The 13,429-nt window shown below is 34.9% G+C and overlaps 1 protein-coding gene across 1 annotated transcript in view; it reads right to left on the reverse strand.

The window, feature by feature from the left end:
* Positions 1-700: 700 nt before the first annotated feature.
* The window catches only part of VAV3 (vav guanine nucleotide exchange factor 3), a 449,592-nt gene continuing 436,863 nt past the window's right edge, over positions 701-13,429 (reverse strand). The window contains exons 26-27 of the mRNA XM_003769710.4: positions 5,623-5,774; positions 701-3,182 (exon numbers count right to left, since the gene is read on the reverse strand). Coding sequence (XP_003769758.1) covers positions 3,141-3,182; positions 5,623-5,774 — 194 coding nt within the window. The 3' untranslated portion in view covers positions 701-3,140. The remainder of the gene's footprint in view (positions 3,183-5,622; positions 5,775-13,429) is intronic.

Consider the following 13,429-nt stretch of genomic DNA (forward strand, 5'->3'; position numbering starts at 1 on the left):
GATGACATGATATTCTGATAGCTTGGGATGGGGAGAGGCACTCTGATATTCTAAAATATAAGATCTTTTATCCTTATCAAATATTCTGATTAAGAGGGAGGGGTGGTTTTGCAGGATTGAGCAAAGCAATTATAAACTGAAGCTGAACAATTAGGGAAACCAAGGCAGGATAATTTAGTGAAACTGAGTTAGGATAATTAGGGAATCTGAGGATAATTAGGGAAACTGACTCAGGATAATAAAAGAGAACTGTGGTACAACAGGAGAGTTGAGATAACAATAATAATAATAATACTATTGTCAGTATTGATAATCATAATAATGGCATTTATATAGTATTTTAAAGGTTTGCAAAACATAGAAATATTATTTTATCTTTATGACTAGTCTGAGAGATAGGTGATATTATTATCTGTATTTTACAGATATGTAAACTGAAACAGAGGGTTAAGTGACGTGGCCAAGGTCACATAGCTAGAAAGTGACTAAGGTAGGATATGGACCTTCCAAGTCCAATTTTCTATCCAATGCATCACGTTATGGAAAGTCCCTTCCCTAGACTATTACCACACTGAAGAAATCATAGTTCCTTTTTATTTCTTCATTTGTTGCCATTGCCAACTTTTAGAAGCTTAGAAAGCATTCAGCTCTCCCACCCACACAATGGACAAGCAGTTAAAACAGGACAATTAACTTAATACAAGTTGTAACTACTTTATTGTATTGACATATTTACAAAATATTACAAACTTTGAAGCACTACTGATGAAGATTCAAGGTGTGACAGCAAGAGCTGCATCTAGGCAAGACAAAGCGCAGGGGAAGAGGTGACTGGTGACTTTTATAGCCTTGAGTTATGTCTTTGGTATTAGAAATGCACGTGAATATGCAGCATTTAACTTTTCCAATACAGGGCATTCAACACAGACAAAAAAAGGGTACAGCCAGTATCTTACGAAAAAGGGGGACCCAACATGGCTTTAAAAAAAACCCATCTTCTGTGCAAGTTTCCACACCAGCAAAATGAAAATAGAAGAGCAGAGGCTGGTTTTAAAGAAGTGGGTCAACTTGCCAAAAAAAAGTCCATGCTAAGACATGGGACCCATGTGTTATGTTGCTCCTTCTCCCACATTGCTCTGCTAAGACACAGACACACTTGACCCATGGTGGTAGCTGATGCTATATTAGGCATCATAGAACATGAAGTAAAAAAAAAAAAAAAAAAAATCCTTCCAGGTAACTTTACTGTACAAATCATTTTACAAAATACACTCTAGTGCTCATGTCCACATTGACAAATACACAAAATGGTGCCATCATTACACAGTATTTTTTGAACACAATCACAGTTTACATAATTCTGAGGTAAACTTCCTGAATCTATCCTATATGAGAAACTTCTATCCACAAAAATCTCCACCCAGATCAATGCATCTCCTTCAATGTGCACAGGGTTTTGCTACATATAATTATGGGGGAGTACATCATGATTGCTTCATTTCAGAGGTGATCTCAATTTTCTTTTCTGAAAGTTCTCATTTAGATTTAGCTAAAGCCAAAACATCTTCATTCTTTGCAAGAAGCAAATTCTTTCAAAATGTGCATGATGCAGTCCTCTTCATCTAAATATCAAGAGATATGTAGCGTCTGGTAACAAGAGGGATATGTGTGTGCACACACACATATATACACACATTGTATATATGTAAACATACATATATATACATGTGTATAGATATGTTATATATACAGATATATGTTTGCATGAACTGATGATGATATCACAGCACCAGAGAATAATTCTATTTCCATTACAGAAGAGGTACAAGCAAATCACTGAGCAGACTACTCTGCCAGTCATTTAACATCATTTAGGTGCTATTGTGTGACCCAAAATGGCCCACAAATTTAAAGACAATTGGGAGAAGTCTTAAGCTCTCCCAAGAAAACATTAGGTGAGTCTTTATTTAGCTTTGAAATTCAGAGACATGAATGAGAATGAAAGCCATAGTCATGTACTCTTTCTTCTAGAAATCACAACAGAAGGATTTGTGCTGTTAGCAATCCTTCAGTCTTTTGCATTGGAAGTTTCAAGGGGAGCAATGTAGTATATGTCACAGATTTGGGGGAGGAGAAATATGAGAGAGAGAGAGAGAGAGAGAGAGAGAGAGAGAGAGAGAGAGGAGAAGGGAGGAGGAAATATTTCCTGTAGATGATATTTGTCTAGAAGTGACATTTATCAATATAGCCCTTGATCTGGCTGATGTAAACACAGACACTGTGATCAGCTGGCTAGAAGCCACCAAAAGGATACCGAGCCAAGTTTTCCTCAAAAACTTCAGTACAAAGTTGCCACAACCACCTTACAAAATCACAAATAGTTCTCTGGATTTAGTAATAAGGTTTGCTTTTTTTTTTTTTAAATTCAGTTTTCAAAAAAAAAAAAAATTTCACTTGCCAAGGCAAGGAGTAAAAAGACATCACTTCAAATATCTCAACTCTTACACAAAGTAGATAGAAAACTTAGAAGTTTTCACAGGTATTTCTGCCAGGAAAATCTGTAAGACAAAAAGTATTTGTGAAGGGGTAAGTAGCCTCACTGATATTTTAAGACAAGTGACTAAACTTTTCACATAAGTGGTCTATGTGACAGAACTCTGATTTTGCTTTGTGCTATGATAGGTAAAAGGCTCTAGTTCTTTGTACCATCAAAGATTTCAATGACTAGGGAAGGGAAGAGGAGTGTGATGAGACAGGAAGGGAGGAGAAGTAAAGGTGCATTAAACATTTACTAATGGCTGGCATTGACAGTGGTCTATGAAAGAAGTGAAAGGAAACATAAAGAAACGTATTTGCTGAGTTCTTCTGAGAAGAGAAGGTTTTGGCTTTGCACTGGTCCCAGATGATGACAGACTGGCAGGTTGTTTCTTGCCCAACTCTAGGCAAGCCATTAATCTGTCAGTATGAGCATCTTTAGAAATCCCAACATTAAGACTGGAGAAGACAGGAGGAGGAAGGATGTTGATTAGCCAGAAATGCAGCCTTTCAAATACTTCAATCAGTTCATAATGCTTTGTGGTTTTTTTGTTCATCACTCGTCCCTGAAATTTCTGATCCAGACTGCAAAATTAGGATTGAAGTCATTCATCCTCTTCCACATATGTTGATGGAAACCAGCCCACCTGCAAAGAAAAGCAGCCCAGAGTAACAAAAGGACTTTACATTCGGCTCTTATTTGGCATTCTAAAATTCCCTGCATACATTGTGTTATTGCATGGCCATGACACCCTAATTAAGCAATATTTCTATCCCCAGTTGGTAGTTGAAAAGTTTGGGATGCCTAAAGCTGACTGCCAAATACAGGCAGGGGTTGAAATAGAGGAAAAAGCTGTTAAAAACTTTTATGTTCCATAAACATGGAAATCAATATATAAATGAACAAACAATGATATGGTAGCAGCATAGAAAATCATTTCTATTTCCATTACAGAATAGGTCTGAGCAAAGTAACTTGAACTTTGGTCTTTATGCATTCTTCCCTTGGGAAACTGAGATTGGCAATATTTATAAAACCTTCAAAACAGGCAGTGGGGTAAAAAGTTTCTATTTGCTCTGGACTAGTGAGACAGTATGGTATATATAATAGACAGGAGGCCAGCTTCAGAATTATAAAGATCTGGGTTCCACTCCCGCCTTGGACATATAGAACAGCCATAAGGGAGTTACTAAACATCTCAGAGCCCCAGGCAATTCTAAGATAATAAGGGATTTTTCCACACTAGAGGGTCCCATACTGATAAAACCATAGGACTAAGAAGATACAATGAATCCTACTAAGAAAGAAAACAATAAGCATACTAGTATAGGCTAGAGTGTAGAAACATAAAATCATAGATTTAGACTTAGGAAAGAAACCAGGGATCATCTTAGTCCATCCCTTTTAAATTTACAGATGAAAAAATCAAGATCCAGAGAGAATGTGTCTTGATTAAAAGTTAAAGTGGCATTCGAATCCATGTCCTCTGCTCTAAATATAATATTCCTTCCATTATACCTTGTTTCTTTCTCTTCTTTTCTTCCTTCCTTCTTACCTTCCTCCCTCTCTTTCTTTCTCTCTCTCTCTTTATTCTTTTCTTCCTTCTTTCCTTCCTTCCTTCCTTTTTTCTTTTTTTTTTCTGTCTTATCTTCATCTCACTAATGCCGGACAAATAGCAACTGACCTATAATCCCACTGCTGAACAGCATGGAATCTTTGACCTGCTCTGTTTCTGACCATAGCCAATGTACCCTTACTTTGTCAACCTAGCAGCCCTCCACTGCTAGGGGTCACCAATACTGGTTCCAGACTTAATGCATCTACCAATTGACTTCTGCTTCACCATGGCTCAGAACTCCTGTGCTCAAGAGATCCTGTTCTCAAGCCTTAGTCTCGTGTGCTTCACTACACAGCTACTATGGTGACTTTCAGCTTTATGTTTCCCTTTTTATTCTAGCTTCAGGATTTGGCAGTTGAAAAAAGGGAGAACTACAGGTAGTGACAAGTATTTTCAGAAGTCATTTAGAGTTATGTAGCAATAAAAACTCAGTTATCTTTATCAGCAAAAATGCTTGTCACCAATGCAGAATTAATTATACCTGGCCCTTTGGCAAGGGTGGAGTTGAAGGGCCTAGGGCTATAATATGGTTTTATCAGTATGGGAGCTGTCCCAGTTGACAAGAATTCTGTTGTGAAAGTCTACCCATAAAACTATTAAGTGATTGGACTTGTCCACAAGACTTATAGTGCCCTGGATTGTCTAGCATTTATTTCTACAACTAGTTAAATTGTGAACACCTTTCCCAAATCCAAACAGCTAGAAAGCATGCAAATTTTACATTTCATTTTGATCAGAGAGACAAATGACAAGGAAACCAGGCATGGTCACCAATTTATTTATCAAAATATTGTCTGAGTTTTTGTTCCTGCACAACTATAGATTCACCTCAAACTCTAATTCCTTTTAAATCTATGACTTTCTGTGATTCCTGATAATAAATTTGTTAGCTCTTCAAAGATAATCACCATTTTCCTTATCTTTACATCTCTCCAAGTATCAAATAGATTGCTTTATCTTAAGTGCTTAATAAATGCTTTTTACATGGATGAAAAATGAATGATTTTCAGAATGAAGATCTTGATCACAGCAAGACCCAAAAGTACTTTCTTTATTCATTTAAGAAATAGCAAATTATGATCAATAAAGATTTGGATATTAAGTATATAAATTTACTATACATACATATTTTAAACTGATAAACAAAGAAAACTTGGGATACATACTAGCTGTGTGACCTTAGGCAAGTTATTTGATATATATCCATACATCTTAAGACTATAAGTTTCAGAGAAAATGCCTACTTGCATTGGGATGAGAGTTTTCTTACTTGGGAGTTCCTATTCCCAGCAAAATAACAACATAAATTCTTATCCCCATTCTTATTATATAGAATCAAACTGACTACTTTATCCTCAGCCATTTTAGATAAATAAAATTATTATATTTATGATGATACAATAACATAAAAATCAAATTTCTGTTGTCAGAAAAGCAGTCTGTAAGTGAAATAAGTCAGTGGACTCACCCTTCCATTTGCTTCTCCTCTCCACCAGCCGTTTACACTCATTTTTGTGTAAATTTTCACCACATCACCTTTCGACAAAGAGAGTTCTCTCATGTCTCTTGCACAAAAGTCATATCGTGCGATAGCTATGCCCAGAACTTTGGGGCTCAACACTGCAGAAAACAATAGAAATTCAATGTTAGTAAGGTCCTCACAAATGAGTAGTTCCAGTGAAGATAAATATTATAATAAGAATTAAAATGCAAATCAGCCACTATACTGTGTTAGTCTTTCATAAAAAAAAAAAAAAAAAAAAAAAAATAGTGATAAGAATACAAAAACTTGGAATCAAGATTAGGGTTTCAACCAGCTTCATGTTTGTGTCCTAGAAAATTAAAATAATAAAATGGAATTTGTCTGAAAGACCCAAAGTATTCCAGCACAATGAATTCTGATGTTTTTTAGCAATGGATGTTTGCAACTAACACAAGCTTTCAGTGGGTTGAGTGTATTTAATATATATGCATATATATATATATATATACACACACACACATACAAGCATATGGGTGTATAATGTTTAATGACCTGGTTAATTTATTAGGAAATCATTAGAATATGAAGTCATTTGTGCTTTGATTTCTGCTGAGAGTAAATGAATCCATTTCCAATTAGGAAATATTCCATGAAAATGGCCAAAAAGCCCAGTTCAACTAACACTAGAATCAACTGTTTCCCCTTTGATGGCAGAGTCAATGTTATGAACTGCTGCTATTCAAACATTATTTTTACTGCTTCCTTTATGAAAGCATTTTGGAATATATTTAGATTTTGTTCTACTAGTAATGTTACTTATATTAGAAAGTTTTGAAATGAACCCCATACAGAAAAGAAAAATACACAGGAGCTTCCTAAAGGGTTTCTTTCTCCCTTCTCATACTAATGAGACATACTAATGGAAACATGGAAATAAGACATCATTTCTGACATTTTAGTACACCTAAAGTTTTATTTGGGATGATGAAGAGGTCAAAGGATGAACCTAAAATAATCCATTTTCTCCATTTGTCTTTAGTCATTAAAAAAAAAAAAAAAATCTACCTTAAAGCTACTCAAGCTGTCTATCTATGGAGCTTCAAAATACATTTCTGATAATTTATCTACCTTCCACTCTCTAGTATTATAAAGGGCCTCCAATTATACTCAGAGCAATTCTCAGAATTGTTCCCTTGAACTTGGTAGGACTTTATAACCCCAAATTGGGTTTTAAAAAAAATAACAACTCTAGTCTAAGACAAAGAGACAAATGGGGAAAGTCACAGGTCTATATTTCTAAAGCTTCCCCTGCCCAGACAGTTACAATTATGCTTTATGTAACAATGGAGAAATTCTCTCACATCATTACTCTGAAAGAGAATCTGAACTATTTTTCATAGTTCTGCAGCTGTAGCAATTTCTACAATCTCCAGATATGACTAAAGTGATAAATAAATAGCAATATTGTACCTTTCAGAACTGTGTGGGGCCAAAAAAAAATATGGGTCATTTTCTTTTACTGCACCATTTATACATAGCCATAATGGCATTCACGCTGTAATCTGTCACACATTATTGGTCCACTGCTCTTGGACCAAGGTAAAATTCTGAAGGAAAATACAGTCACCCATTAGCTCAATGTGTGACCTTTAGCAGGCCACTGAACATCTCTGAGATTCAGTTTTGTCACCTGTAAAACGAGCAAGTTGGTCCAGATGATCTCTAAGGTCCCTTTTCATTCTAAAGAACTATGATTCTCTGGGGCATATGCTTGACATAACAAGGGGAAGGGGTAGAAAATATTTTTTCTGGATATAAATGTACTTGCCTAGATGTCACCTAATCTGTACTTTTGTCAGAACATAAATCAAAGATATAAATTGACTTGTGTCAGCTTATCTACAGAAATGATGGACAACATTCATTCTTTCCATGAAACATGGAATAACTTGACTCAAATGATAGGAGACAAAGATGTTAACAATGATTGAGACTCTGCATGCAGCTTTTTCATGGTTGAACAGAAACATTAAATTTAGAGACCAAAATCATTATCCTAAGAATACATTTTCACACTGTCCCCAAACAAAGTGACTTTATCTCAGCTTTTCAACCCTTATACTTTCAGATCACCTCCCTCTCCTAAAATCATCCCCCAACCCAATGTTAGAAATGTCATACTGCAGAAAATGATATTTTTAAAAACAGAAGAGTAAAATGTCATAACAAAATTTTTATGCCAAAAAGAAGAACACGTATGGTTATAACAAAACTCTAAAGACTGGACATACAACGATGTATCCTTATGAGTTGCTGTGCATGAAAATCAAAATATTTTCATTGTGGAACAAAAGCAAATTGAGAAGAAATATAAAAGTGGTAAAGCAGTACCTGACCAGAAAGGAGTAGAAGGGGGGACAAAGCTGTAGTCTGGAGGAGGAGTTACAAAAGAAAACCCACAGAACAAAGAAGGGGCTTAGAGGAAAAAAGAAAGAAAAAGAGAGAAGCAAAATAACATTTAAGTATTGTCAGAATATCTTAATAATGCTATTTAAATTATCTTCATAACAAGAAAAACATATTGTCATGTCAGGCCATCTAAAAGCAAGATGAATCATAGCAAGTTCCTATTAACTGTTCTGATCTCATCAACTCTTTCTCCATTGACCATTGAAAACTACTATTTTCAAAATACCAATGAGGTCAAATATTTATATTTACATTTTGTAGGAAATTAACATTGGGATTCAAAGTCCCTGTTCAGTAAACACATCCATAGCCATATAAACACATATACATATAAACTTTTTAAAGGTCATTTTTAAAATCCACATCTCTGAGGCAGCTCTAGTCTTAACATGGGTTGAATATAAAATTCAGATAACCATGATACTTGTACATGATTCCCCTAATACATAGTGCTAATACTCTTTGAGCTTCTGATTCTAGTAGAAATGAACACTTTCACATTAATGGGGAAAAAACCAAGAAATGTATAAAAAATATACATACATACACATGCACTTACATACATATATACCTATACACACATACATATACATATACGTGTGTGTCCATTCTGATCATTCCCTGGAAACTGTTTCAAATCCTCCATTAAAGTTAATCAGTATCAAGTATTCTTCATTTATTCAATGGAAAGAGGGAAATTACCAATACATTCTCACTATCTAATCATTTTATATATCCCACAATCATTTCCCCCCCAAAACAAATTATGGTTAATAGTGTAATAACATTCATTAGGAATTACATGATGACATTCCAACTGAAAAGGTAGAAGCTCCAGGGCTCCTTTGCCTGAGGTTTCATGTTAGGGGGAAAGAATAGACTCCTAACCTCTCTAAGTGTTCACCTGGGGCTGTAAATGTTGGGAAGATAACTAGCTCAATGACAATAAAGAGGTCATCTTTCAGGCTGCTGTTGTGCTTGGGGGACCTCCAGATATTGTTCAGTCATCACTCACAGAGTTACAATAATAAGTCACTGGAAACAATTTATTAGATGTTTAGAAAGCAAATCAGACATTTAGTTGGGAGAAGAGTCAAAGAGAATTTAGCTAATACTGTAACCTAGAATCCAGGGGTCCTCAAACTACAGCCCATGGGCCAGATGCAGCAGCTGAGGACGTTTATCCCCCTCACCCAGGGCTATGAAGTTTCTTTATTTAAAGGCCCACAAAACAAAGTTTTTGTTTTTACTATAGTCCGGCCCTCCAACAGTCTGAGGTACAGTGAACTGGTCCCCTATTTTAAAAGTTTGAGGACCCCTGTATCTAGACCTTGGAACCCTTTAGGCCTCAGGTACCAAGAACTCTTTGTTAAAAGGTCTATAGATTTTGCTCACTCTCAATTTTCTTTCTTTCCATTCGGCTTAATTTGAAACATATCCTTATTAATTAATTCCCAAGAACCAGCAAAAAATAGTGAAAAAATCATTGATTTGAACTGTGCATACCCTTTGATCCAGCAGTGTTACTACTGGGATTATATCCCAAAGAGATTATAAAGAAGGGAAAGGGACCTGTATGTGCACGAATGTTTGTGGCAGCCCTTTTTGTAGTGGCTAGAAACTGGAAACTGAATGGATGTCCATCAGTTGGAGAATGGCTGAATAAATTGTGGTATATGAAAATTATGGAATATTACTGTTCTGTAAGAAATGACCAACAGGATGATTTCAGAAAGGCCTGGAGAGACTTACACGAACTGATGCTGAGTGAAATGAGCAGGACCAGGAGATCATTATATACTTCAACAACAATACTAGATGATGACCAGTTCTGATGGATCAGGCCATCCTCAGCAACAAGATCAACCAAATCATTTCTAATGGAGCAGTAATGAACTGAACCAGCTATACCCAGAAAAAGAACTCTGGGGATGACTAAAACCATTACATTGAATTCCAATCCCTATATTTATGCACACCTGCATTTTTGATTTCCTTCACAAGCTAATTGTACAATAATTCAGAGTCTGATTCTTTTGTACAGCAAAATAATGTTTTGGTCATGTATACTTATTATGTATCTAAGTTATATTTTAATATATTTAACATCTACTGGTCATCCTGCCATTTAGGGAGGGGTGGGGGTAAGAGGTGAAAAATTGGAACAAGAGGTTTGGCAATTGTTAATGCTGTAAAGTTACCCATGTATATATCCTGTAAATAAAAGGCTATTAAATTAAAAAAAAAAAAAAAAAAAAAAAAAAAAAAAAAAAAAAAAAGAAAAAATCATTGATTTGGAGTCAGGTGAGATCTGGATTTAAATCTTGCTTCAGACACTCGGTTTCCTCAATTATAACTTGCAGGATTTTTGTGTAATTAAACTATTTCGTAAAGTTCTAGAGAAATGGGAGTTATTGTCATTGTAGTCCCCCCCCAACTTTTTTTCTTTTTAATTTGATCACAAGAGATTACAAGTGCAAGACAGACATAGAACTAGAAGGGAACTGAGAAGTCTTCTGGCTCACCCATTCATTTTACAGATTTCAGAGAAATTAACCAACTTGTCTAGGATCACACAGCTAGCATGATATTTTGTGTTACCCTGTAATCAAGCTCTTAAATCAAATTGAAAGGGAAGCTAGGAATTAGTTATATGATGGAACACTGGTCATGTCCTATTAAAATAGCTCAGCCTTCCAGCCTTCAATGAGAAGATGTAATCCCAGAATTCAAACAAGTCCAAGCCAGAAAATCAGTCCTGCTAAGATTCTCTAATGTAGTAATCTTTAAATGGAGGTTATGAGTATGGGTCCAATGAATATTGCATCTAATGATCACCTTAGCTAATTTCAGAAAGGTACATCAGCAGTTTCAAAGCTAGTAACAGCTAGTAACAGCTAGTAACAGCAAAATATCAGCTAGCAGGATTTTAATGCAAATCTTCCAAGACCCAGATCCAATATTTCACACTATGTTTTCTTTCAGTGTGCTCTAGTGTTTATATGTACTTTTTTCTTTTTTAATTTTAGAGACAGATAATATAGTAGGTAGAACACTGAATTTGAAATCAGTTTGAATTCAAACCCAATCTCAGATACTTACTAGCTATATAACCCTTAATAAGTCACAATTTCTCTACCTAAAGTTCTTTATATGTGAAATGGGGATAATAATAGTGTCTTTCTCTCTTCCCAAGAATGCTATAAAGATAAAATGTGCTAATATTTATAAAACACTTTAAAAACATTAAAGCCTCATATAAATGCTAGTCATTATTATTGATATTATAATTATTATTATTATTAATCCCACCCTAAATTCTTCCTCTGATGCTTCATCATAGTTTAGCCATGATGCTAGGTTATTCTAGAAGAATACAAGTGGAGGTAGGGCAGTTGGTTTTTGAACAATTGATTTCTGCTCCCAACTCAGAAAATAATGAAATTGCAAACAAGGTATTAAACTAATAGCAATAATATTCCATTTTGTGTTACCCTGTAATCAAGCTCTTAAATCAAATTGAAAGGGAAGCTAGGAATTAGTTATATGATGGAACACTGGTCATGTCCTATTAAAATAGCTCAGCCTTCCAGCCTTCAATGAGAAGATGTAGTCCCAGAATTCAAACAAGTCCAAGCCAGAAAACCAGTCCTGCTAAGACTCTCTAACATAGTAATCTTTAAATGGAGGTTATGAGTATGGGTCCAATGAATATTGCATCTAATGATCACCTTAGCTAATTTCAGAAAGATACATCAGCAGTTTCAAAGAGCGACAGGTTTTTTCAATAATGGAAGTCTTAAAGGATTACAAACTTTGTTGTTGTAAAAAAGTGTTGTCATTGGTCAGTCATGTCTGATTCTTTGTGATATTGAAGTGATTTGCCATTTCCTTCCCCAGATAATTTTACAGATGAGGAAACTGAAGCAAACAGACCCTTATCCAGGGTCACACAGCTAGTAGGTGTCTAAGGCCAGGTTTGATCTCAGAAAAAGGAGTCTGAAATCAGATCCAGCATTCTGTACTACCTTGCTGTCCTTGGAAAGGAATGTTGAAAACATTAAGTTAAAATATTTTCATTTATGTTAAATCATTAGTAATATTATTGCAAAAATATTAAAACCATAAGACATTCTGATGTTTTATTAAATCTTTACATCTTCTACTACTTAGAAGCTCATTGTATATAGTAAGAGCTTAAAAGTATGCATTAAACTGGATTATTAGAATCAATTTTTGGATGTGCCACATGCTATTACTACCTCTTTTTAAAACTATTATCAGGGAGCATAAGTAATTTTAATTATATTGACACCATGATAAATCTACTTCCAGACAGATGCTGTCTCTTTTTAAATGAGAAAATGGCACACATCTAACTTTTTAAATGACAGAAAAGTTGGCACCTAGGTTGACACTAGACATCTGTGAGAGGCAGAATGTGAAGGCCTCATGCCCCACGTGACTTTTGGCTGCTATTTTGAATTTTCTCCTTGAGCTGCTTTCCAAACTTCTATGTTTTAGTGCATCCCTGGGAATTTTTCATCCACAGAGCAATAAAAAGGCTACATTTTCCCCAAGTTACTAATGATGACTATTTAAGTCAAGATTCTAAAGTGTAACAAGAAATAACTTAAAATTTTCTCAGGAAAAGAAGAATAAGGAGCCTGTGAAAATACAATTAAATGTGATTTATCTGATTTTAAAAAGCAGGTAGATATATTCAAAGAGATGACCTTTCTTGGTTCTGAAAATTTTTTACATCTCTAAACTAATTTGTTTAATAATTTGATGGAAGATTTGCACAGATAATTCTGAATAAATAATTCTAATACACTACCTCCCGGTACTCAGAGCTGCAGCTGGATTTCTACAGATAATTTCTTCCAGTCTTTGACCCTTTTCTCTCTTTTCTCTATTTCATTTCCAACCGTGAACTGATCCTATCTTACAATTTCAATAAATCATCTCTGCTTGATCCTTTTATTAAAAGTCTTATTGATGTGTTTTGTTTTTTATATTACAAATATTCACAGATTACTTCCATTTTGTGAGAGGTCTCTTGTAACAAAATAAACTAATAACTTAGTGACCTCGTCTGAAAGTGCCTTTGGAATTCCACATCTATAGCACACTCCCTCAACTTTCTATTTTTAAAAAATCAACAAAAATCTATTTTCTTTCAGCTCCTTTGGAAAAGAAAAGAAAATTTCTTGTAACAAATATTATAGCCAAGCAAAACAAATCCTCTCAATGGCTATATAATAAATACACACCTGTATGTATGTATGTATTTACATACCTATATTTATGTGCTTATAAA

Source organism: Sarcophilus harrisii, chromosome 4 (genome assembly GCF_902635505.1).
Source record: "Sarcophilus harrisii chromosome 4, mSarHar1.11, whole genome shotgun sequence".
NCBI classification, from domain to species: Eukaryota; Metazoa; Chordata; class Mammalia; order Dasyuromorphia; family Dasyuridae; genus Sarcophilus; species Sarcophilus harrisii.